The sequence below is a fragment of the Narcine bancroftii genome, chromosome 9 (assembly GCF_036971445.1).
Source record: "Narcine bancroftii isolate sNarBan1 chromosome 9, sNarBan1.hap1, whole genome shotgun sequence".
NCBI classification, from domain to species: domain Eukaryota; kingdom Metazoa; phylum Chordata; class Chondrichthyes; order Torpediniformes; family Narcinidae; genus Narcine; species Narcine bancroftii.
The window spans coordinates 51,660,299-51,687,696 of record NC_091477.1 but is presented as its reverse complement, the minus strand read 5'-3'; the positions used below and the strand labels follow the sequence as shown (position 1 = coordinate 51,687,696).

At 41.7% G+C, this 27,398-nt stretch overlaps 1 protein-coding gene across 3 annotated transcripts in view; it reads left to right on the top strand.

Annotated features, from left to right (window-relative positions):
- jakmip2 (janus kinase and microtubule interacting protein 2) overlaps positions 1 to 27,398 on the top strand; it is a 97,840-nt gene that overhangs the window by 61,613 nt on the left and 8,829 nt on the right. For all 3 annotated transcript variants that reach the window (XM_069897812.1, XM_069897814.1, XM_069897813.1), the window contains 7 exons: positions 6,059 to 6,157; positions 7,812 to 7,910; positions 10,725 to 10,778; positions 15,103 to 15,168; positions 20,628 to 20,696; positions 23,747 to 23,824; positions 26,317 to 26,520. In XM_069897812.1, coding sequence (XP_069753913.1) covers positions 6,059 to 6,157; positions 7,812 to 7,910; positions 10,725 to 10,778; positions 15,103 to 15,168; positions 20,628 to 20,696; positions 23,747 to 23,824; positions 26,317 to 26,520 — 669 coding nt within the window. The remainder of the gene's footprint in view (positions 1 to 6,058; positions 6,158 to 7,811; positions 7,911 to 10,724; positions 10,779 to 15,102; positions 15,169 to 20,627; positions 20,697 to 23,746; positions 23,825 to 26,316; positions 26,521 to 27,398) is intronic.

Genomic DNA, 27,398 nt, shown 5'->3' with positions numbered 1-27,398 from the left:
ACCATCCAGTACTACTTTCTGTTTTCTCCCACACAACCAATTGCGAATCCAGTTGACAACCTCTCCATGGATACCTAGTGTCATAACCTTTGAACTAACCTCCCATGTTGGACTTAGTCAAAGTCCATGTAGACAACATCCACTGCCTTTCCTTCATCTACATTCTTGGTTACCTCCTCGAAAAACTCTATAACATCTTCCGTCTACTTCACCAGATTGCAAAATAGCCTCTTTTCTTTCAGCTTGTTTCCCCCTTTAGTATTTCCATGTATTTCTCACTTTTTTTTATGAGACCATTTGACCCATTGGGTCCATGCAGTCTCTCAGATCAATCCCATGAATTTCATTTCCCCATTTATTGCCAGTCTATCTTTCATGCAGATTAGCTCTACCCTGATCTTTATGCCACATACAGAGGGTCATTTATAATCTGCAGTTAACCACTTTACCCACATGCATTGAGAATGTTGGAAGAAAGTAATGGTTAGCGCAATGCCATTACAGAGCCAGCAACTTGGGTTCTAATCTGGAACTGTCTGTACGGGAGAAAAAGTAAAATCACAATTCTGGAGAAACTCGTCAGGTCAAACTGTGTTCTTTATATCGCAAAGATAATGACACACAACCAATATTTTGGGCTTGAACCCTTCACATCTTGATGAGAGGCTCAAACCTGAAATGTTGGTTATGATTCCTTATCTTTGTGTTGTGGTGAACCACTGGCCTACTGCAGGGGGCAACCTCTGTACCTGCAGGAGTGTAAGGGGACAGGACAACACCTGGCTGGCTGTCAATCAGTTGGCCTGAATGGATCAAGCCCCACCCGGTCGGGTGTCAATCACCCTCTGGTATATAAGCCTCCTGAGGCCTCACTCAAAATTGCTGCAGCCACAGCCAGCCTGGGTCTGTGAAAGTCTTTGTGGATTAAAGTCTGTTGTACAGTCTCTATCTTTGTGTGTGTCTGATTCTGGCTAACAGTGCACTGCACTTTGCTATATAAAGTGCACTGATTGACCCTGCTGAGATTCTCCAGCGTTGCGTTTTTACTTCAACTGTGATGTTTGCAGACTTTCATGTTCTACTTCTGTCTGTAAGGAGTTTGTGAATTCTCCCCCTGACCATGTGATTTCCACTCATGTTCCTGACTCACGGCATTGATAGATTAATTAGTCAATTGGTGCATTTGGGTGTCATATTTATGGGCCGGAGGGCCTGCTACCATGCTGTATTTCTAATTTAAATTTTAAAAAGTGGACTGCCCAGGGGAAATTCACACAGTTGCAGAGAGATTGTGCTAAGTCCACACAAACAGCATGGGGAAGGAGATTGAACCTGGGTCTCCAAAGATGTGAGGCACCTGCACTACCTGCTGTGTCACAGCTCTGGATAACAATTCATCAACTACTTCACTACTTCAATCCATTTGTCAAATAATGACCTCCATTCCAATTATTGAGTATCGTACCTTGTAAACATGTTGCATTTTCTTCTGACTTCTTTCTCCACAATCCTTTTCTGACCATGGATGTGCTGTTGTTATAATGATGAAGCTAGGTCGACTTGTTGTGAGAGTAAGGCAGAATAAGTGGCTCCTACTGTGCAGATCACTGGAAATAGGGTACAGGAAAATTGGCAAAACCCATTCAATCAAAATGAATAATCCACAATAATGTCAATAGTAATTACAAATTAAAGCATGGTTTTAAACATTAGAGCCTGTAATTAGGTCTTTAATTAGAAGTCCTTCATTTCATTTTTTTTTACTGCTGTGAAGCAAGTGATTGAGAAAATGATATGAAGCTTTTAATACTAATTAGAAGTCTAAAAAAGTTTCAAAAGTAGAAATATCAAGCAAGAACCTTTTGTATCTACTTTAAAACGTACAGCGGAACCCCATTATAACGCAATGGTTTGGGATCAAAAATTCAGATCATGAGAAAAGCAAGGTTGTGAAAAACAGTGTTTTCAAAAAAATAAAGAACACATGTACAATCATCTTTTTTATTTCTTACAATCATCATTTTATTTCTTAAAAAAACGATCGAATATTCGTTGCCTGAAAGCAGCATGTCACTGGCTGCGAGTGAAATCCAAAATGCTTCTGAGCCAGAGGATTTTTATGTGGTCCACGTCCTGGGTCTCCAGCCAACATAGGCTTCAGACAATTGGGGGAGGAGGCTCCTCATTGACATCCTCCTGTGGTTTGGGAACTGGTTCTATAATAACGTTAAGGACGATCTCGGAGTCCATCAGATGCTCATAGGTTGGGCAGTAATCATCAGTGAAAATCCTCTTTGCTAATTTGAAACAACCTCTGTGCCTCACCCACCTCTTCATCTGTGAAGTTATAGAATTCTTGGTCATCATCATTATCTTCCTTGGTGGATTGTCTGGACCCAGATCCTTCTCCCAGCATTCTTCCATACACGAGGAGCTGACTGCTACCCAGCCCTTCTCACCCAAGTGGCAAACTTCCTTAACATTCATGCTTTTCAGATACTCTTCCAGCGTTGTTGATTTGTCTACAATTCTATGAATTAATTCACACCTGTAATTCTGCTTGAACACACACGGAGATGATTCCCTGATTAGGGGCTGAATCTTAGGTGTAGTGCTCTTTGGGAGGTAAGAAACTCAGTTTTCCATCGCGGCTTGATAGACTGGCAACTGGTGGATGGGCAGGACAGTTGTCAAGCAAAAGAAGAGCTTTGGGTTCTAGGTTTTGCGTGTGCAAATGAGTGCGGACATCAGAGAGAGAAGTTTCGTAAAACCAATCCTCAAAGATGACACTGGTCATCCAAGCATTACTGTTATATGTGTACTTGAACGGTGACAACTTCATGTTGACATGGTGGAAACAGCCAATCATGAGTGGTTTTAACTTGTGTGTTCAGTCTCATTAACATAAAACAATGTCACGTAATCTTTGCGTTGTTTGAACTCCTCATGTTGATGGACATTATCTTTGCTAGTCTGGGATCATCTTGTAGCAGAGGCCTGTTTTGTCACAGTTGTACACTTGTTCTTTGATATATCCAACTTTCTTCTAAGAGAGTTTTTAGTTTTACCAGGTATTCATTGGGGGTGGCACTGGGGACTGAGTGAATTTCTCCAGACAGGAACACTTGAGAAATCCCATGACACTCTTTAAACCAGTCTTGCGATCCATTGCTAGCTTTGAACTGTGAAGTTTCTCCATTGATTGGCTGGTCAAACTTCTCGGCTTGAGATTTGAGAAGAGGCCTGGAAATTGGAAGGCCTTCTGAGCGCACTTGAATGAATCATTCATACAGGGAGTCATCGAGGGTGACATCTTTGGCTGTCTTCATGCGTTTGGCCTTTAGTTCCGCCTCTTCCTCAACTTTCCAAAGAAATGCGCGTAACTTACCTTCGAGAGATTTCAAGCCACGAAGTGTTGATTCAGGTATGCTGATGTCGCGTGAAACTTGGGTTTAACTTTTATTCTTGATCGCGTCAAGTGTGAAGCTTATTTGATCTGAAAACAATTTAAATTCCAGAAAGAGGGGGGAAAAAAAATCATGGTCCACTGACAGATCGCATTATATCTGGGTTCACATTAAATCAGGGTTCCACTGTATTTTCTGAGCCAGGATTTCATTTTCAGACCAACTCGTGGTATTTTTATTCACATTCTCCATCCAATCCCTTCAGACATCTTTGTGGGATGCTGCCTCAAGAAGTCAGCCAACACATCATAATGGACCCCCACCACCCTCTTCTCACTGCTACCTTTGGACAGACGGTACAGAAGCCCTGAAGACCAGCACCTCTGGGCTCAAGAGCAGTTTCTTTCCAGATGCTCCCCTTGATACACTAATCACAATCTGACACCACCTACAGACTGTGCACAAATGCAAATCCCTGTTTTGCACAAGGATCACTGAATATTTTTATCCCTTTGTCTTATGTACTTACTGTCTTTTTAATTAAAATGAGTTGTTTTTAAATTTTAAATGCATGTTCGCCTGGAGCTTGCGAGAATTTTGGAGCTTATGTACATGGAGCAATGGATAGGACAATAAACTTATCATTATAATCAGCGATTTCTCAACTTGCAATGTGTATTTGGATGTGTGTGTGACGTTTGTGGTGCTCTCTCAGGTCTAACTTTTCTAACTCTTCAATAAAAAGAGCTAACCCTTCATTTGGGTTTTATGGAGAGATCCGCTCTGAGCTGTCACCTGAGTGTCAGGATGAATCCAAATTGAAACATCCAAGAGGAGTTAGCATCTATAATATGGATTTGTTACTTTAGATGAATGAAATTGAAGATGTTTTTGCATGTATTCACCAGTCTGAATTTTTCCCGCCTTCCAAAAATGTAAGAGATTGTCAGTGAATTGGTATTTTGGGCAGTGTGGGCTTGTGGGCCAGAAGGGCCTGCTGCTGTACTGGATCTCTAAAATTCAAGATAAAATTTAATGCAACTGGTGCGAGGGTTGGGGTGGGAGATGTGATTGAGAGGTGTGAAATGCAGGTGGTGAAATCAGGAACACCCAGGGGGAAGGATAAGCTAGACAAAGTTCAGAAAACGTGCTTCATGGATTATCTGTTGTGTTAGTGACTATTTTTTGAAGTCCAGTGAGCTGACAGGGCATCTTCAGCAGGTGATAGAGCTTGTACGCTCTGCAAATTTGCTTCATCATGATTCAGTTTAAAGCAAGGCTTCATTATTCAATAAGATGCTCCATGGATATTTACTATTAATCAATGACATTGTCGTCACCAGGGTTGGTGTAACCCAGTGCGGTAAATCATGGTGTCACCACCACCCCACCCCCAAGCTCCTCCCATAACAGACGATGCAGAATCATCATTAATGTTTTTTTCACTAATGTTGCTCGTACATTGTAATTCTCGTATATCACTGAATGTAATGGCAATCGTAGTGAGATAAACCACGAGCAAAATTAAAATTATACCTTTAAAATACATGCAGCAGTAATGAAAATAACAGTGTATATTTGTATCGCGTGTAAACAAAGCCACGTGATTCAAAGTATCATTGGATAATAATGGCAGCTCTGATCAGAGCACATTAGAAGGTTCAAAAAGTAAATTAGCATTGAGTTTTAGTCTTGTAGGTATATTGATACATGTAAGCTGGGCTCACGAAAAATGTTTTTGTTGTTCTAAGGGATATTTTTATAGAAAATAACAAATTACTGCTGAAACACTGCATAGAAATTTTATAACCTGTCATTTTAGTGTTTCCTCCCCCCTCCACCAGTCTGATAGTGTCACCCAGTGCGGTTCATACCCCCCTAGTGATGCCAGTCATCAATGAAGGTTCAACAAAAGTGTTCATTGCTGGAAGAACAAAAGTAGAGTTGTAGTCTGACTGAAGATGCATCTTTTAAGACAGTTTATTGCTTTTAAAAACTATGATATTATGGAAGGGTTGCTTCCTTCGTGAAAGTGAATGAGAGCAGCCTGTTTCTATTGGGGGAGCCTGAGATGCCAATTACCCCCAACTGACCTACAACATCTGGTGCATTTTGACCGGTAGGAGAAAACCCACACAGACACAGGAAGAACGTACAAACTCCTTACAGACAGAGCGAGATTCGAATCCCGATTGCTGGTACTGAAACAGCATTGCACTAACTGCTGTACTAACCATGCTGCCCTAGTGTTAACCGCCATCTAGCATAAGTTCTGTAATATCCTGTATTCAAACAACTGGCAAAAAGATCACAGAAAATAAATAAGTAAAAAATATGGAAGTTTAAAATTGGTGCCACCTAGCAGTTAGTTCACCAATCACGCATTATGCAATCTCAAGCATGTAGCAAATATATTTATCCAGCATCTTCCAAACCCCGTAGGTGCCAGATACCAGGGATTTTACTGTACATATTATAGGATAGATAAATAAGTTCAAAAAAAGTCTTGCTACTGCCATTTTTCCTCCATTGAATTTTATTTCTGTGAGGAAGTTGGTGCACACTTGCCAAAATAATTTGCCTGAAGCATTCTGAGGCTAGGTTACTAAGGATAGTCATCAGTTTTTAATTTTGAATGTCCTACCTTACAGATTGAGAAACTGGATGGTGAGTTAAACCGGTTGCAACAAGAGGTTCAGGATTCTCGGGATCAGAATGAATTGTTAGAATTCCGCATCTTGGAACTGGAGGTAAGGTGAAGTTGTAAGAGAGCTTAGAGGGACGTCCAGTCATGGAACACATCAATGTTAAAACCTTCTCCACTGGTACAGATCTAAAAGCATAATATAAATGTCAAATAAGGTACTTTAGAAAAAGGAAAGTGACATTCATTTGGATCTGTTCCATTATTCATCTAGACAACGTTTAATCTCCACCGTGGCTCTATTTTTCTATGTTTGTCCATTTTTCTAAGCTTGTCTTGCAAAGTCCAAGTCTCGGGCTAAGTCCACAAGGATCTGTTTTTTGATGGGAGAGGGGGTAAGGAGGGGGATAGTGGTGCTACCTGAGTGGCATCCTTGCTGTTCCAGTGACCTGGATTGAATTCTGACCTGAGAGCGGTACTCTCTTGATTCGTGTTCACGTATTCCAGCCATGACTCTTCACAGGTTTGCTCCCACATCCCAAGAAGTCCAAGTTACTGGGTTAATGGGCTATTGTAATTTGTTCCATGTGCTTAGGTGAGTGGCTGAATTTAAGATTCTTCTAACCGAAGGGAATGGATTCTCTCTACCCCATCAAGCCCTTGTAATATCTTTAAAAAACACTTTGGTCACTTCTTCTGATCATGCTTCCCTCTGAATTTGACATAAACCTGTCGCTGACAAGGCCAGCATTAATTGAACATTCCCAATCAAGATGAGGTGGGACACAGAGGCAGTGCAATTATGTAGATAGAAGTTTAACACAGCCACAATATATTTTAAACCATGCAATCACAGCTTGTAGGAATATGCACTGAATATTGACCTCATCTGTGACACACACACCTTGCAATTCATTTAAAAAAATGTATTTTATGTATGCAATCTTTTGCATCTCAGATATGCATTTGTTAAATCAACTAACAATGGAAGTATACTCAAAATTAGTCAATCTTGCATCCTATTTGTAAGAATTTGCAAATTTCCTCTCTTAGAATAACAGCTGTGTTTCTATACAGCACTTGGTTGCTTTGGAAAATCTCAAGTTGAGAAATTCAGTTTTTCCTTGCCATCTCATACCTGTGCTTTGCACCTGGCTGACATAATTCACAGAACAGTAGCCCTAGTATTAATTTAACTTGAGGATTTGGCCATGTTGCCTAAAGAGAATGCAAGTCTAACTGATAAAAGGTGGGTGCAGAGGGTGGAATTTCCAACTCCACCCAGAACCGCAAAGATGAACTGTCCCAGTCCATCTTGAGTGTATGGAGCTATAATTCTGGCAGGCAGAAAATTAGTCATAAGTGAAACTTCTGAACTTCGGTCAAAGATAACACAGTGATGTTAGATGTCAGAAATTGAGATGTCTCAGAATGTAACAGTAAAAGAAGATGTGGGTTCATATCCTTGTCAAGTTGACTTGAGAACTGTGAAAGCCTGCATCTACCATGTTTTTTTAAGCATTGCATTATGTGCAATGATTTACTCTGAACTATACGAGATGCTTTCATGGTTATTAATTGCATCTTAGCCTTTCATCTTGAGGACTTGACAATAGGTTGCAAAAGCTCTTTAATACTATCCTGACATTGCAAGCATCAAAGATTAATCCATCAAAAGCATGAACTTGTACATGTATGTGGCACTGTTGAACTTGCCCAAATGCTTAGTCATGTGTTATTTATGTCCTTTCTATTTACAGGAAAGGGAAAGGAGGTCTCCTGCCTTTAACCTCCAGATCACACCTTTCTCTGATGGTGTGAGTGCTCTTCAGATCTACTGCATGCAGGAAGGTGTCAAGGTATGTCCAAATCCGATTAAAAATAACAGTTATTCTCAGAAAATGGCATCAAGATTGCTATCATGAAATACAAGAACAGGCAGAATCCAGAGAGAGAGAGGAGAGCTGCTTTAGATTGATGATCTTTGCAAAATATTAGAGACCTGAAAGGTTCTAAGCAAACACAGTGAAAGGGAGATTGGGAAGAAAAGCAAGAGGTGAGCGACAGCAAAGGAGAGAATTAGACTACAAGAAAAATAATGAGACAAGCCAAAGGAAGAGACAGTTCTTTGTTATTAATCATAAAATAAATTTTATTTTAATCTGCAGAATATTACTGATTGAATAGGGACATTATTGCACCTTTAAGATGTGTGTGCACCTCCCCCTCACCCCTCCCCACAGCTAAAGAATAAATTCTCTTTATGTCTAATCTCTGCAAGATGTCTCCTTCAGGTTTATCATTGTGAAGGCTAAGATTTTACTGCCTTAGCTCTGGTCAGTTTGTCACATTTCAAGTTTATGATCTAGAAGGACGAAGCAAGATTTAACACTAGGTTTTAAAGGGGAATTGAATAAATATTTGAGGCTGAACTATTTCCAGGCCATTGGGGATAAAGAAAAGGTGTGGATGTAATTGGATGGCTCTTTCTCGGACCTCCATAAGCATAACCAAGCAAATGGGCTCTTGTGCTGTATCATAAACGTACAATGCTATAATCACCACTGCTGGATCTGTGGGCTCCCACTACATTTGGGTGGCCATGCAGGGTTGTGGAGAAACAAGCCTTCTGATGGGTTTTGGATTAATTAGCTAAGAGTTGTCACAGGCGATATGATCCAAATGTCATTTGCAGTTCAACTGTCTGTGCCTCCCGTCATCCTATTCCAATTTCCCTGATGATTGCCTGGAAACCACCACCAATCTTGCTGAAAAACAAAGTGATTGTCAATCAATGCCCTCCCACACTTTTGTCTGGCATCATGCCTAGTCACTACCAGAGCCTTCATGTATTTATCTGTACCACCAACCTGTGTGTCCCTGCCTTCCTCCCACACTTAACAAATTAAATTAGACATGTATTCTGCTGGGTGTGAAATGTGTATTTAAATGATACACATACATATGCATACACACATTGTCTACAGACATACTTACTGATGTGAAATTTTAAAAAAAAGAAAGGGTGGTGCATTTAGCATAGTGGCAGCCATCGAGGGTTCAAATTCAAATTCCACACTGTCTGTAAGGAGTTTGCACGTTTTCCCTGCATCTGCGTGGATTTCCTCTGGGTGCTCCGGTTTCCTCCAACCATTCAAAAATGTACCAGGATTGTATGGTAATTGGGCAGCAAGGGCTGAAATGGTCTGTTGTATGTTGAAATTTTTAAAAAAATATTAAATAATTGTCCATATTTAGAAACAAAACCTTAGTTTTAACTGTGATGCTAAATGGATTCGGAATATGTGTAGAGGTTAAATTGGCATAGGTTGTGATGGCCAGTTTAATTTAGAATTTGTTTACCAAGCATTTAGTATTCTAATTTTCCTTGTGTTCCCCAGAAATATGATTGTCACCCATCCCTCAAAGTTCTGGATGTCTTGAATTGCCTCTACTTGTAGGCCTTCCTGTCTGATAATGTATGCTAATTGCTACCTTGAATTTCTGATTCTCCTTTATCAAAAATAATTGGATTCTTCCAGTCCTGCCAAAAGAAGAACACCTATTGCCCCAACACACAGTTTGTGTAGGTTGCATCATTGATTGCTTGACAGATGACAATTGAACATTCAAGTTCATCCACTGACATTTAATGTTTCTCTGTATCAATCAAATGTGTGTCTGTTGAGAAAGAACAATGAAGAAGACGCTTATACAGCCCCTCATCACACATCTCAGGATTTCACGTAAAATTGTCTGACTTGAGAGTTTGAAAGGTAGTTGTGATGTAGACAAAAGCAGCAAGCTTTGGAGTTTTTTTAAAAATATTTTATTTATAAAAGTAAGCTTTGGAGTTGAGGCAAATGCCAACAAGCTGATGCTGTCTGAATCACAAGAACGATCAGTTATTCCGCAAATATATTAATTAAATAATTACCATTGACCTCTCATTTCCTGAGAGCCGTTTTCAGTGAAAGGAACCCAAGTACAGGAGTAGTCTCTCAACCCTTTATCAAGAGTTATCAGTGTGGGTTAGAAGTGTCAGGAGCTGGAGACCTACACAAGGAGTCTCTTAACTGCTGTATTCTGAATGCTCCCAACCAGGGTTTATTCTGCCATCACTTGTGCTTGCCTGTCTAAGATTTGCAATTATTGTTGAACTGTTTGTGGTATCCTTGCCTGCTGGGAACTGCTGCCAGTTGAAGAAAGCCTTGAATTTAAACCATGCTCAATTCAAATCCAGGACCAGAATAATGCGACAGCCTATCTCTGACTAACATATTTACCAAATTTCTGTGCCTGTGGCATTCTGAGGTTTAATTTGCATCTCTACCCTGATGTCTATAGAAGGATTAACTTCACATTGCTGTATGTCCAGACTTTAGAAGTCTGCAATAGCCTCTACACCTCCTCCACCTTTGTGAATCTAACTCCGTGTGGCCTTTAATCTGTCACTGAGGTTCCTGACTGCAACAGAAACATTATCCCTTTGCCTCTTTCCATTCTCACCATAACCTGTTATCTCTGTGCTATATTTGAAAGGATTATGCTTGATTGAAAGCAAACACTCATCATTTAAGATATAATTCACTGTTACTTTGCATTGCTTGATTTGTAGTTGACTTTTGCCATACCTAACCTGCGAAATACCTGTGGATTAATTTACTTCACAGGACGTGTCCATCCACGAACTCATCAAACAGCTGGATATCCTTGGAGATAATGGGGTAAGTTTGTTTCATTTGCAGACCCTATGTATGTGCACAAAACTTCATAAGTACAAGTTCTTAAGGGATGGTTTTCCCTTTGACTCCTATGCTCCTTACCTGCCTCAAGTTTGCCATGTGCTTCTCTGCAGGGGTTTGTTCCACAATAGTCGGTTGCGCAGTGAGTAAGCACACCTTCTCCTGTTTCCCAATGGGCATCTGAATTTACAGGAACAAGTATTCTTGCCAGAAATGGTGACCTGGGTACCCAGCAACTGTTACCTGGCAAACTTCATTAGCATCTGGATGCAGAATAGTGTTTTGAGATTGAGCTCCCCACAGCACATCTCTAAATCCATGCATTCACTTTAAGAGTGTAGATCCATGTAGGTTTGAGGGGGTGAGGGGGAATGTGGAACAGCAATGGCCCAGAGTCTTATGGAGATAAGACTCCTGGCCCCCAGACATACTGTTCTAACCACTTAGATCCTCTTCACCAGGTGATATTGGTTAAAGGGGCTACCAATAACTGGGCTACACAGAGGAAGTGCTGGAGAATGCAACAGGTCATGCAGGTTCTATAGGAAGTAAAAATAAATTACAGTTTTGGGACCGGGCTCTTCATCAGGTCAGATACACACATGGATCACAGAGCATTTACTGCTCTCCCCCTATCCTTCCAACACCCTGATATAAAAATATAGATGGCAAATATAAATCAGATTGAACTTGGGTGTGATGCAGGGTTGGATTGTTTCCAAATGTATACAGCTGGTGTGGAGTGTCTAAAACAGTTCCAGTGCCAAGCTGATGGGAAAGAAGATCAGATTGTTTCTGGAACTGCTGAGTGACACATCAATAATCACTGTCTAGCCTCACACTTTGCCAGAATAGCTTAATATTTTCTAAGTAGCTGGTGCCATTGAATTCCTGCCATGCTGGAGGTGAGGGGAGGGCGGGGGAGTTGGAAGAATAGAGTGACCTTGGAGTCCAAATCCATAGATCTCTTAAGGTTGCCATACAGGTTGACTGGACAGTTAAGAAGGCCAATGGTAAACTGGGCTTAATTAGTTGGGGTATTGAGTTCAGGAGTTGCGAGGTAGTGTTGCAGTTCTATAAATCGCTGGTGAGACCACACGTAGGATATTGTGTTCAGTTCTGGTCACCTCATTATAGGAAGGAGGTGGAAGCTATGGAGAGGGTGCAGAGGAGATTTACCAGAGTGTTACCTGGATTGGAAAATAAGTCTTACGGGGCAAGGTTAACAGATCTAGGACTTCTCTCTTTGAAGCCAAGAAGGATGAGAGGCATAGATAGGATGGACAGTCACCACCTTTTTCCTAGCGCAGGAGTAGCAAACACCAGAGGACATTGCTACAAAGTGAAGGGAAGAAAGTTTAGGGGAGACATCAGGGGTGTTTTTTTATGCAGAGAGATTTATGGGTGCCTGGAATGGATTGCCACATGGTGGTGGAGGATGGAACCTTAGACTCTAAGGCACATGAATGAAAGAAAAATAGAGGTTTATCAGATAGGAAGGGTCTAGTTTTTTAAATTAGTATATAGGGGTCAGCACGATGCCATGGGCCAAAGGGCTTGCATTATGCTGTAGTGTTCGATGATCTAGAATGGGAGGGAATTCAAATAAGACCACCGGAAACTTTTTTTGCCTCCTGTATTTTTCAAAAAATAATTTGACACATTTAAAATTTTTTTTGATGTTGTGTCACAAGAGTTATAACCTGTTAGAAACCTATTAATTGAATCAAGTAAATAATGTTGGTGAAGGTTTCAAGACAACACTGTGTCCCATGCTACTTGTCCCCTGCCTGTCCTCCATCATGATTGGGAGCCACTCTGGAAACAGAATCATCCTGGATATCTGAGCCACTTTGTCAACATTTGTTTTCCACACCAGCACAGTCACAGGTGGTTTTTTGAAAGTAAGGGGAGTTGAGAAACTAAAATGACCAGCCATCAGTAAAAGGTGGCTCATTGCATGGAATGACAATATGATACTGGGCTGTTCATGCCGAGAACAGGAATCACACAGGGCAGCTGGCAATTGTACGTGTATTACTATGATGTAAACCTTGCTCTTGGCACCTTCACAGTGAACAAATCTTTTTTTTTAAAAAAGCATCCATTAAAAAAAACCGGGTGCAGATGATTGTGGATAATGATTCCTCCAGCAAGGGCTCTGCTCATTATACACAGTTTCAGAACGGCATTGGAGTGCTGCGTTAATAATTATACAGCTAATGAGAGATTCAAGGAATGTATTTGGCTCTTTTGAATTCATTGAGACTGAGAATGGTGAGCACTGAAACACACAGAGAATGATACAGATGTTTCCAGCACCAATGCAAAACCAGAAGCCTCACTGCACTCCAGAGGGGGAATTTTGTCCCTTTATCTTTGAATGTTTTATTTAAAATGTTTCCAAAAATGTATGATTAATTTCAATATATTAATGCAATATGAACAAATAGCAATCTAAAACTACATACATGATGGTACATAGCCCCACCCACCCAAAATCCCCTCTCCCCCCCAAATCCTCCCCTCAACCCCTCAGAATAATCAGTATGAAAGTAAAATATAGAAGGAAGGGACTTTCAGGATTTCATACCTACTTTACCGATATCTTTAAATACTTTCTAGAGGAGTTTTCTCATGGGTTCAGAGGTACAGGAAGCCCAACATTATAAATTCAGACCCAATGTTTGGGTATATAGGTGCGAAATATGTAAAAACACAGCATATTTATTTCTTAAATTAAGTGTATTTTTTTCGAAAGGGATGCAATGTTGAATTTCTGCATTCCATCATGCCTTACTCAGATGGGTATCTGATTTCCAAATGACTGCAATACATTTCCTTGCCACTGCTCATGCAATTTTAAACAAATTCTAGTTGGTATTTTGACAATTTTAATTTCAGTCTTGTTTCTTCAATATTTCATAATAAAAAAATAAATCTGGATTTTGCAGGAATACAACACCTGTAACTGGTTCCAACAAGTTTGTTAATTCCAACAATAAAGGTCTTACCTTGGAACAGGAACAGGAAGATTTGTTCCTGAGAAAACAAAAGAAAATCATCCAAACCACAGAACCTTTAATGGTTTAAAAAAGAAAAACTGATGAACGTTTTGACGAGATTTTTCCTTCTTTTTGTCTCTTCATCATCGGGTGTGCCGGAGGATATTTTCTTCTGGTATATCGTTTGATGTTATAAAGAACAATTCTGTTTCCTTAAACCAATCCACCACTCCTTCCTTGGGTGGGGGGCAGGGTAATCATTGATTTACTTCCAACCTTTGCCACGGTTAAGAGCTGGGAATCAGCAGGCTGGAAGTCCTCTCAGGCATTCTATCACGTCATTCCCCAGCGTAGCTAGGCAGGTCGTGGTGGGGAGGGGGGGGGTTGTGGGAGATTGTACAAAGAAAATTTTCCACTGCATCCTTTCCCTAGAATTGTGGAGAAAGTGCTTGCCAATTATCTCTCTGACTGTGTGTGTGTGTGTGTGTGTGTGTGTGAGTGTGTGTGTGTGTGTGTGTGTGTGTTGTGTGTGTGTGTGTATACATACTTCTGTACCATCTTGTGTGCATATGGTCATGGGTTGTTGTGGCATGCAGGTGTAATTTGTAGCTGTGGTTGTACAATATGCGACTGTGTGTGCCAGGAACACAGCAGATGGTTTTTCCATGAGGGTGTTAATTTTCCCCCAGTTTGCAGTGTGCGGTGATTAAATTCCCCTCTAAAGCACCATTACCAGTGGTTGTAATGAAAGTTGTAATGATGTTGGGAATGTCACCTGGAACCCGTTTTTGAATACTCGGACCTGTACTGTTTAAGCCCAGCTACTCATCCAGTAATGAAAGTGAAAATTGAATTTGCCCTGTGCGGCTGTGGGCACCAAACCATCCGGCAAGTTGACGAGAGTTTTTAATTTGATGGAGCAAGCGGCTATTGACATATTTCCCATGAAGAGTATTGTGTGCTTGCTGTAAATGGTATTTATTCAAGACAGGAAAAATCCAGCACATTCCGAGCTTTGGGACTGCAATGACTGCCAGCATTTGTGAGAAAATCACCGGCTGTAACTCCAATCCTATCCATCAACTTGAATTAATAAAGGCCAGAGGCTGACTCCATCAGAGAGTGTGTTGGTTGCATTTCAAAATACTATTCTATTTGCGATGTTAAACAATAGGCCTGGTATTTTATTTTAATTTACCAAAAGGTATCCAGCATCATATGTATTTTTGTGGGAACTTCTTTTAACGATGACTTGTCTTTTGAGTGGAGTTGTATTTTATTTCCTCTTTTTCTTTCCCTAGAATCTCCGAAATGAGGAGCAAGTGGCAATTATCCAGGCAAGCACCGTCCTGTCTCTGGCTGAGAAGGTAAATCAATCACTTCTCTGTAGACCTGTTTCTTTCCATAAGAAAGTTGTATCTGACTGCACTATCAATAAACATTATTCTGAGTTGACACCTGCAACTCACCCTGATGAACTTCATCAGCAATGGCTCCAAAGAATCTGAAGCTGAACACCATCTGCTGGAGGCAGTCTTCAGCTCAAAAAAACATCAGTGGGAGACCAAGAATGGTCGATGTTTCAAGACAAAGCACTTGCTCGAGGGTGGGGAAATGGAGAAGAAAGGCTCAGGTTGCTGGACGAGCTCAGTGGCTCGGGTAACATGAGTGAAAGAATCAAGTATTCATTGACCCTTGTTCCTGCCCAAATCGTTGACCGTTCCTTCTCTCCCTTGACCCACTGAGTCCCTTCAGTAGACTGAGTTTAGCTTCAGGGGATTTCAGCACCTTCATTGTCCCATGTAAAGGTAAAGCTTTCATTGTCATGTAATATTACATTTAAATGTAACATGCATGAAATTCTTTAACTTTTATCTAACGTGAGGGCAGACAGAGAGTTGCCACTCTATCCAGTGCCCCTCACAGAAACCTACACACAAGCTCCTCCAGCACACTGGAGTTTACTCCAGAATCCAACATCTGTGGAACTCCTGGGTCTCCAAAATCTGCCACGGTTTAAGGTATTCCCATCCTCAACCATAACTCCTAATTTCCATGGCAAAATGTGCGCAAGAGCAGGCCTGGTCCTGGGGGTCTAATGCTGGATGACACCTACAGTATTGTTCTCTGAGCAGTGTTCAGAGGGAACACATCTCAGCCTGTCAAAGATGCACAATTTGTGCTCATTTCTGCAAACTATGCATGATTCACCCTTTGAAGTTCTGTTTCCAAAAGGGTCCTCATTGTTACTTTTAGTGGGCCATGTTGAACACTTGAAGAATCTGCACGGAAACAGGTCCTTCAACCCACTAACTCCACGCCAACAAATAACCCACCATTCACACTGAACCCATTTTATTTTTATTTGCACCTTGTTCTCATTAACTCTCTCCTGATTCTACCACTCACCTTCACATGGGAGCAAACAACCTCTCTTATTTCCCTCCAGTTGAACAGCGATGCCACCTGGAGTGTTATTCATCAGTTACTCACATGACCTTGCCTCTCACTGAACACTAACTCATCTGCTCCTTCTCCTCAAAGTGTGACTTCTCCCATTTCACTGGTCCCTGTCCTCACCTTCCACTTTCCCAATTTTATGCCCGGGAATGTTGGTCTCTTCTTGCCTCCCCATTCTTCCCACCTTTTAAAAGCTTCTACAAGCCCTGCCTCTCGGTTTACCTGCCAGACGGTCTCTGACTGATTGTCCACGACTGATTTCAGCAAGGTGAATACCTGTACATCTTTACACTAGTGGGACATTCCCATTCCTGGTGAATACCTTCCCTTCCTCCGCCTGTTCCCAGTGAACACCACGCCCTTCCCTCTGCCCATTCCTGGTGAACACCACCTCCTCACCACTGTGTATTCCCTCTGAACACCACCCCCATCACCCCGCTAAATCCCAATGACTAGTACTTCCTTCCCCACTGCCCATTCCCAATAGGCTTTTTCACATCGCTGATGAGCGGTGACCCTACTTGGACCTAAGTAAAATTCCCAGAAGGACAAGGCCACCTGGGCCTTTCACACCGCGGTCCAAATTCCCTGGAATTTTCCCTCCCTGGCAAATTATGGGGGAATCCCACCCCCAGTGATTAGGTAGTGAGTGATGCATTGTGCACTCACAGGATGTACTACCGGAAGTCGGATTACACAGTAATGGCAGACAAGACTAGTTTAATGACAGTGACTCGACAATTCTGCTCTGCAATAACGAGGCAGGCAAGTACCGTGAGCATAATTTTGAATGGCATCTTGCGAACACTGAAGAAACAAGAACAGATATTTGCAGAGCAAATGTGGAGATGGCCACAAGCGGTATCGCAGCACGCAAGCACTGACATCATGCCGCCTCCCCTGCTTGGCCATTTGCCGATTTAGAATGCAGGGAGAGGGTGGTCCGGAGAAATTATCCTGGACAAAATTTATCCTTGCCACTAGTTCATGGGAGGGTTCCTGGGAAAATATGGTGGTGTGAAAAGGCCTAGAGAACACCACACCTCCTCCTTCTGCCCGCTCCCTCTGAACACTACCCCCTCCCCGTCTGTTCCTGATGAACACTGCTCCCTCCCCTACCCAACACCTCTTCCTCCTGCCCAATCCCAGTAACCACCATGCCCTTCCCTCTGCCCATTCCTGGTGAACCCCATTTTCACCCTATTCCATGTAAACACCACCCCCACTCCCTGCCCGATGCCAATGAATACCACTCCCACTTCCCATCCTTTCCCTCTGCCTGTTCATGATGAATACCACCTCCTTCTGTACCAGGGGAAAACCTTCCTCTCCCCTTGTTCCCAGTGAAAACCACTCGCATTCCCTTACCAATTCCTCACTCCCCATCTCCCTCAACTCCCCTCACCTCCTATCCCTGGCTCTTTTTTTCTTCTCCCTCTTCCTCTCTCACTTTCTCTCTCTCTGGTCTGTAATATCTCTGAACACAAAACACAAATCCTTCTGATACTTGTTGGCGGAAATACAAGTTGCTTCTATAACTGCCCATCTGAAACATTCTAAGCTCCCAGTGACCTGTGAATTAGATCATACACTGTGTTTGTCGAGGTAAACTCGGTCTCAACTCTCCATCAAATGAGGGTAAAATTCTACAACTGGTGATAAAATGCCTCCCCCTCATTATCACTGACCATCCTCCTCGTTCAACATCCCCCCTCCCCCCCCTCCCCCCCACCTCCCCGTTCTTATTCACTGCTCCTCTCCTTTGCCAATGAGAAGGCCCTTCCCATTTATCAGTTCCTCAGCACCATAAGAAATTGTCTCAGTGTTGACCTTGGTTGAAAAATTCCAATAATTTGAGAATCTATTGTACAGTTTTACATTCAGAAACAAAGCAATAGGACGGACAACTGCTTGTACCCAGATGGGGTCTTTTCTCATGCAGCAAAATGGAAATATCAGAAATAATGATCTGCTGCTCTCCAGTGGTTCTACTGTGGAACTGTTTCTTGAGCTCTGGTTGGAAGTGTTCCTGCAAGTTTTATCATATGACCTCTCACCTCTAACCGCTTCATCCAATACAATAAATAGGCTTTTACCTCTATTTTCAATGGTATTTTATTTATGAAACATTTTTGTGCAATATTCAACATTTGACATTCAAAAAATGATTTGGGCAGAAATATGGAGAGGAAGGGTTTAGAAGTACCATTTATGGGTCAAATACAGGTGAATGGGACCAGCCTGTTAGTCAGTCTGAATGAGTTGGATTGAAGGGCCCATGCTACGTGTATGACTATGAGTAGATGAGTGCTGTTAAATGTACTTATTTGCGGCAGTGTTGATCCAAACAACAGACTGGAAATAATGTTAGCAGAGTGCTTCTTCGCTCTGAGTGGTGCAGGTCACCTTTGGTGATCAGGTTAGGTAAGTGGGGCTGCCCTCTGAGAGTGAAGTTAGATTTGCCTGCACTTAACAGTCAAGCAAAGGAACCATCAGCAGGAAGCAGACTTTCTCGTTTGAGTTCCTTGTGCTTTGCTGCACCTGTTTCTGGGTTCGAGAGAACTTGGCCCTTCCAAAGTTTTAAATGATGTCACATTCTGCATCTTGCCCATTGCTCTGGAATTGCTAATTAATATCTCTCAAAATCTCGATACCCGGCGTGGGCCAGTGGGCTCTTGGAATTCTGCTGAGTTAATTCAGAACACGTTGCATGTAAGACACTTTACCCAGATGTGAGGCCTGCCACCTTTTAATTGGATGTGTATTAGAGGCTGGTTTGGGAACTAATTCTGCCAATTAGTTTCCCATGGTGAAAACAATTCTAATAGTTCAATTCTGACCATGATAATTGGTCTGTAACTGTAACAGAGAAAGGAAAGGAAATCTTATAATCATGAGCGTGGTTTGTTTGTTCTGGCTGCCATAGTTCTTTTGTAAGGTCAGTGGAGTTTAGAGTTTAATGTGGAAAATAATCTGTTAACAAAATTCAGCCCAAAAGAAGAAACTGGTGATGATCCAAGCAAGAAAACACAGAGTTTGGTGACATTTCCATGAGAACTTTACAAAACTGTACATCAGCGTGACTTCTGTCAAAATAGTGGGAAACCGGACAGAGCAATTGTCCAGGAGAAGGCAAACAAGGGCATTCAGATTTTCAGAATAACTGAGGCATATTTTCATTACTTTTAAACTTTGTGTACATCAATCCTAATTACTTTTGAACAAGTTGTAATAAGTTTAATGGTGAATTTTGCCTCACTCAGGTCACCACATTCGTACAAATAAGGAGATGGTTGTTACAGGACAAGGCTTTGCTGAAAACATTGGCCTTTAACTTGTGCTTGGAAGTACTGTACCTTCAATGACTCAAGGTCATTAAAAGCGATGAAGCATAAGATTCAATTTGCTCATTAGTAGGAGCATAAAGCCTCATCGAATTAATAAGTGGTTCCTGTGGTTTTCTCTCCAGTGACAATCTATTCCTTGTGTTGTTTGACCCTGTTTTAAGTACAGATGTTTGACAACTTGTCTATTACCATTGTTGAGGTCAGTCTCCTTGGATAACTCTCTGGCAGTAATGGCTTGCCAAACATTTTGTTTTCTGGCACACTGCATTCCTTTAAAGAAGCTGCATTTGATGAATGATGGCCGACTGTGAAAAGAATGAAGGTGGATATGTCCTTTGATGGATGGCACACTTAGAATTTGATGTTCTCCAATGCTAAAGCAAATGATGGCAAAGGCATCGCCTTATTCTCAGTTCCTTGCCTCCCTTTTAATGCCATTATTTCTTGGAATTTCTGCTCAATTTGCTGTGTATAAAAGGACAGTGCATTGTGCCTGCAGTGCACACTGAACAAACTGCAATATGGCTTCAAAAAATAAGGGAAAGGAGTAGGTGCCTCTTTGAATTCATTGCTCCTTCACTACGCACTTTGTGTTTGGAATTAGCTTGGAGGTTTACAACGGATATTCATTAAAATACTGAACTTTGATATAATTTCAAATCAGGCTATGTTATTTTATCCATTTTTGATTTATTGGACAATCTGAGAGGCGGTGCTCATTCTAAATGGTGCCCAGTTCAAGTTAGCCACAATGAAAACACATCATCCATCCTTAGGAAAATTTTACCAAGATCCAAACAATTGCCAAAAAGCTGAGAATCTAAATGTGGGATTTCAGGAAGGGGTTTATGTGGAGAAGCTTTGAGCCATTACAATGCCACTTTTAAGTTGAAATAAACAGATAAGCAAAGTTATGGTTGATGGCTGAGTGATAAACTGATAGTGAACTCTACCCTCACCAGCTGTGGATTCATGGCTTATTGTGTAAATGCTATTTAATACATTTCTTGTTTGCTAAGTGGCTACAGCAGATTGAAGGCACCGAGGCTGCTCTCCATCAGAAAATGATTGACTTGGAGATTGAGATGGTAAGTAGCAACATTTTTATTGTGCCTGACTGAACAATTTGAACTGATATCGCTCTGGCTAAAATGGTAAAACTCCAATAATCAGGCACTCTCAGGAATTTAGTGATACTGCGTTTATAGATTATTGGGATATTACTTCTAATTACATTCCAATAATTCTCCATCAAAACCAATAGGGTAACAGGGACTGTGGGAAACAGGACCCCAGTAAGTTTAAAGGGGTGTATTTGTGTGAAACGACTGAAGGAACTTAAAGGAAACCAAGGAAATGAGAACCTGATGAGTCAGATTCTGGACAACTGGTATTGTCAGATAAGAGGGTATTGATTATTGGAAGTTTATTGGGAATATAAATGAGAGCTGAAAATTATTTTACTCCTGACTAATAGCATTGTGTGAGTCACACTTCACTGTTTTTGAAAACTGCTTGCAGTTCAGAATACAGGTCCTTATCCTTTTATCTGTGATTCTGAAAACTGAAAACCTCCAAAAGCTGAAGATTTATTTTTCTGCAGATACAATATATATTCAGGTATTCTGGAGAGAGCATTTGAGAAGCGAACGGGGAGAGAGCGAGGAGAGAACGCAGCTCAGGCGGAGAGTTAAGAGAAAGTGAGGAGAGAATGTGGCTTGGGGAGAGAACACAGCTTGGGCGGAGAGTGGGGAGAAAGTGAGGAGAGAACACGGCGCAGGCAGTGAGCGGGGAGAGAGCAGCAACACAAGTCCAGTGGGAAAGCAAGGAGAGAGCGAGGCGAGAACATGGCTCGGCTGGCAAGCGGGAAGCGAGCAGCCGTGCCGGACCAGAAGGAGGCAGACAAGGGCACAGAGGTGACTGGAGAGATGAGCCTCTTTTTGTTTTAATGTGGGATCAATAGCCATCTTCATTACCCATAACCTCCCATGCAGCTGGAACCACTCTGTTCATTGAGCCGGCTTCAATGTGGTGTCTCTCTATAAAAAGGCTTATGTTTTGCGCGAACCTGTACCGCTGCCATTTTAACAATCTGGAATAATCTAAATACTGAAAAGTGTCTGGTCCTGAGGATCTTGCATAAATGGATAAGTTCCTGTATCATTTGGAAAATTTGCGAAACAGATTTACTAAGTTCATCCTGAACCCAATGTTAAGACTAACATCACCTTACTGACACTTTGCAAGTTCTCTCAGCAACTAGCATTGAGCAGGTGCAGCCATGTGCAGCACTCTTCCAGGCCACCCTACTGTTTGTTCCAATATTGGGAGAGGAAAGGGACAGTGTTCTTGGAGAAATTGGTAAAGAACACTCCACTGGAGGCATCCTCCACGGGCAAGGGGGTGAGAGCCTTTGGGTCTTTGCAGGAGGTTGTCAGTGAAGCACATGGTCTGATCCAGTTCCTGTGGGGTGAAGAATTTTGTTGCATTATACTTGGTACAGTGAGAAATGTTCTTCTGTGAGCAGACTAACAGGTTATCTCTAACATTCACACAATTATCTAATGAGCACAATTTGGAGTATAGGATTACAATGAAAAGGAAGATCAATTGGCACCAAGGGCAATGTGATAGTTCTGTATCAGTTCATTCAGGAGCCTGATAGCTGCAGGCAAGAAACTGTCTTGAAACCGGTTAGTGCTTTCACATTCTCAAGCCGTCTCACCAAAGGGAGGAGGGAGAAGAGCATGCGTCTACAGGGTGATGAGTCCTTCAGTATGTTAGCTGGCTTTTCTTGCCTGATGTTGATGGAGGGGATGGAAGCTCTGGTTATGTTCTGAGCTGCATCAACTACCTTCTGATCTTGAGCAGAGCAGCTCCCACACCACACTATGATGGGACATCCTGAATTTCCTTAATCTTCTGAGACAGTCAAGACTTTGCTATGCTCTCTTGACCAATGCTTGTCCCAAATCAGGCAATTGGTGATATTTATTCCTAAGAACTTGAATCTATCAACTCTTGAATTCAACACTATTAATATGGGCAGAGTTGTGGATTCTGCCCCTTCTCCTGAAGTCAAAGATCATTTCCTTTGTCTTACTGACATTGAGAGAGTGATTGTTCAAGTCTTATTTCCTTGGACATGGAAAATGTGACCACCATATTCAGTGGTGAGTATCAAGCATGTAATATGGCAGTAAGTACCAGCAGTCCCAAAGTCAGGAAGTTGAGAGGAACCATAACCTTGACCTACATAAAGTTGTGATGAGGTCAGAGGTCTCCTAGAGGCAAAGACTGAGGCAAAGAGCCAATTGGCTCTTTAAATAACAATGGGTTCAGAGAAAGCAGCATTAGTAAGAATTACTCTAAGGTAAAATGTCTCTGAGATCAGAGAGGTTGAAAATCTCATTGCTGATGTCATTGAGGTGGCTTTACACTTCTAATGAGCAGCAGTTAAGGAGGGAAGAATAGGAGGGAAGAAGCCCTGAAATGGATGTAATACCTGTACTTCCATTCAGGATTAGACTAATTTTCAACTGCGGAAGTCTTTGTTTCGCAATTGTCTGGTAGAATTTTGACACTATGGTTTTAGGTCACAGTTTCACTATTGTTGGGTCTGGCCTCCAGTTCTGCATCCACAGTGAAGGAACAGTTGCTTGTTGGCATAAACGTCAAAGGCGGTTTGGAACTATCTCTGATCGAGTCTGGTCTTGGTTCCTTCCATCACTGTCAATCTCTTCAGCAAGAAGGGGAACAGGACCAGGGTCAGAACTTTCTCCTCTTCCTCTTGCAGCAACATTCAAGTCATTTCAGAAATTAATGTATCCTTGCCAACTGCTGCTGGAGATGTAATGGCCATGTCGGATGATGGTGGCCAGTGATACATAGTCTTGAGTCCTTTATCATATGTGTCACTGGTTTTCGGTTGGAATCTCTGGTCTCTGCCAGTGAATTGCTTTCAAAGCTCATTATCTTGTTCCCATTATTTTTCCTCATTTGAAAAAAATGTTTGAGCGGCCAGGTGCAATAAACTGTGAGTGGAAATTCTGTTCGATTATGGTTCCAAAGTACATCATTATTAAAAATGCTTCTTGTTTTGTAAGGATGTTCTGAAACAAGTGTCTTTCTCTCACAGGATATGTTTTGCAAACAAAAAGGCTACCTAGAGGAAGAGTTAGATTATCGGAAACAGGCCCTGGACCAAGCATACATGGTGAGGAATCTTGTTCTTCTTTTAATTATTGAATATTTATTTTCTGTAATGCGCAGTCAGTTCGTTTGCCCTTTATTTACATTTCTCTCTTTTGTATATGTATTTTTTCTTCAGTCCAGTTTTTTGCACTGACGATGAGTAGAAATTCTGCCTTTCCCACAGGAAAAAAATGTATGTGATATCCTATAGGTACTTTGACAATAAATCTGAATGTTGTGTTCAGAGATTTGGTTTATTCCCTCTGTAAAAGTGTCACTGTCGTCAAGTTCGCAGTATTGTATTTGAAGGTGTAATATGGAGGCATGCATGGATTCAGTATCCACTAGTTAGGCCAGACATAAACTGTAGGTTATAAGGCATGCATAAAAATATTTGAATTGAATACAAAATACTCACTGTGTCACTAATATATTGTTAATTACACGTGAAGATATGATGAGGCTTGTGTCATCTTCATCGTTTAATGACTGGAAGTGTGAGTGCAATACACAGAAGCATTTGATTGTGTGAAATGGTAGCCAAGTGAACTTAAGCAGTCAGCTCATGTGACCACCCAGTCTGATGATTTGAAGTAAATTATATTTGAAGTCCTGTTACTCCACTGTCCCCTGCTGAGGTTTAGCTCATTGTGGAGCTTCTCTCTGGGTATCTGCCTGTCTTACTGAGCAGGCAAACTGATTGAAGGCGAAATTAAGTTAATTGGTTGGTTTGTGAGGGTATCATCGATGTGCAAATAAATCACAGTACGACCCTACTGAGCAAAGTGCCCTTTGCCCTGTCAGATAGGGGAAACACTGGTAAAAGTGCATCAGGACATGTCTCAGAGAAAGAAAAAGCAAGAGATATGTTAGTAAGGGGTCCATTTATTTACGTTTTAATTTAGACATACAGCCCTGTAACAGGCCAATTCAACCTCACGAGCCCATACTGCCCAATTTACACCCCATTAACCTACACCCCGGTACGTTTTTGAAGGGTGGGAGGAAACTGGAGCCCTCGGAGAAAACCCATACAGACGTGGGGAGAACATATAAACTCCTTCCAGACGGCACGATATTCAAACTCGGGTCCGGTCCCAATTGCTGGTGATGTAAAGGCGTTGTGCTAACCGCTACACCAATTGTGCAGCCTATGGATGTTATGGAAAGGCAAAACAAAGTATTTAGATTTGGAGTAAAAAAATCCATTTCCCCCTAGTGATTCCAATGTTAACTTAATCCTATGTAGCCCCACAAATTCTTGTCTCAATTAGTTAAGCTCCCTGTTTCTAAAGTTAAGCAGTTCTGTGTTGACTTTGGGGAGTGTAGACAGACTAACAAATGAATAAAGATTAGAGTTGAGATGATTGAAGAATAGCTCCCTTAGTCCTTCAAATCAAAAATATACAGTACAGTTTTTCTGCTTGCATGGAGAGGTTGTTATTTAAAACTTCTACGTCGATTACTGACGGAAGAGGTTGCGGTACTTCCCTTTCTACACAGGCTCCAGAAAAGTGCCTACATTGTTCATGATCTCCTCCTCCTAATGAGCCAAGTTGTCTTTAAGACTGTGATTCATTCCATTGAGAAGCCACGTAAATTATTTAGACCGTAGGTTCTGAGGGGATAATTAGAGGACTAGATCAATCATCTGAACTCTATAATCTTCAAGCAGCGACTTTATTCAATTGCTAGTCTCCCCGCTGCTCATCACACATCCTTTGCCTGACACCTGCCCATTTCATAGGTTGAATTATTGCTCCTGCTCCACAGGCAGCTCTTGTCTTTATCAATAGGCTTTCATTTAATGTCTGCAAACAGGGAGAGGTGGGGTGGGGGGGGGGGGGTGGAAATCAGGCTTTTTTTTAAATTTGACCAGTCTTGAGTTCAGATGATTGAATTATAGCTCATTTATCCCTTCCTGTTAATTATATACATTTGTTCTGCAGTAAATCTCTTCATGAATGATCCCTGATTCCAGCAGAAGTTTGTGCAATGTCTTGCAGATAAACACAAGCAGAAAGCTTTGGATGCTTTTGTATCTGATGTATTATGCTAAGGCAAAAGAAATTGAATAAATCTTAAAGTAGATGGAGACATGGTCCCCACTTGATAGGTCAGTGGAATATTGAAGTAGTGGGGTCTTGAAGATATCAAGATTCAAGCCCATGCCCATGTTGGATCTCCACCCAGCTGATAGTAGGGAGTACGGACGGGAAGGTACAGTTGAAAAAGGTGTTGATGTCTCTGGGCTAGAAAGTAACCCTGGTCCTTCCACCCTGTCCATTGATTCATATTGAAAAGTCCACTCTGCTGACAGGCTTCAAAACTTCTATGCAACATAAGTGACAGTCAAAACTAACGGGATTATAACACCCAAAGGTGGAAAATACTGGGTGGGGGGGGGGGGGGGGCGGGGGACGGAAACAAAGGCCAAATATATTCGATGGCCATTTGGGAAGAAATAATATTGACTTTTTGTTCTCCCTTCCCTCGGGATCCCTGACCTTTCAGCACATCCAGGAGCTGGAGGCCACACTGTACAATGCACTCCAGCAGGACACCGTGATAAAGCTGGGAGAATCACTGACTGAGAAGCAGAAGGATGACCTGCGGGCTGCGGTGGAGAAGCTGCGACGCCAGATGCTGAGGAAGAGCAGGGAGTACGACTGCCAGATCCTGCAAGAGCGAATGGAACTGCTGCAACAAGCACATCAGGTGAGCAGGCTTGAAATAAGCAATACTTTGCAGGAATGCATGGTTTTAAACAGCAGGTTGACTGTCAGGGAGGAGAAGGAGGAGAGATTTGTGGGTGAGTTGCAGGAGGAAAGGGGTTTCGACCTGAATTTGAGGAGTTAATTTGATCCATAAGCTTTTCCAGTGCATTTAGGGGAAAATGTTGTTCATCTATCGAAGCCGTCCAACCTCAAAATGTTTGAGCCTTTGATAACCAGAGACGTGCATTTCTGGTGAGGCACGTATAGCAAACTTCTCAAACCAGTCAGCCACACACCGTATGTGTCACCGTATATGCAGGTTTCTGAGGAAATCAGTAACGTACAAATGTGCTATAGAAACTCAGCAGGAAGCAAAGGGTAACCAACATTTTGCTCAGGCCCAAAACTTTGGTTACCTTTGACTTCATGTTGTTTTGAATTAATGTAATCACCTTCTGAACTGTGGCTGAGCTGAACCTTCTGATCAATGGTGATGGAATTTCTACTGGGGGTTTAAAAGGTTCTCAATCTTTTCTTTCCACTCCCATACACTTTAAGTAATCCCTATGCCATCGGTGCTCTGTGATTAGTAAGGGATTGCTTAAGGTGGGATGTGAGTGGGAAGGGAAAGTTGAGAACCACTGCTCTCGACCCAATTGTTACTGTTTGAGAACAATTGTCATTATCCCATTTCCTTCCTTTGGAGTTATGAAACAGTGTACATAACGAGTCACTTAGGGACAATTAAAACACTGGTTCACAACCTTTTTCTTTCCACCTTAAGAAATCCTTTACTAATTACAGAGCATCTATGGCATACTTAAAGGTTGAGAACCACGGGTTTAAAATCAGGGAAAGAGACATTGATGGGTTTGCTTT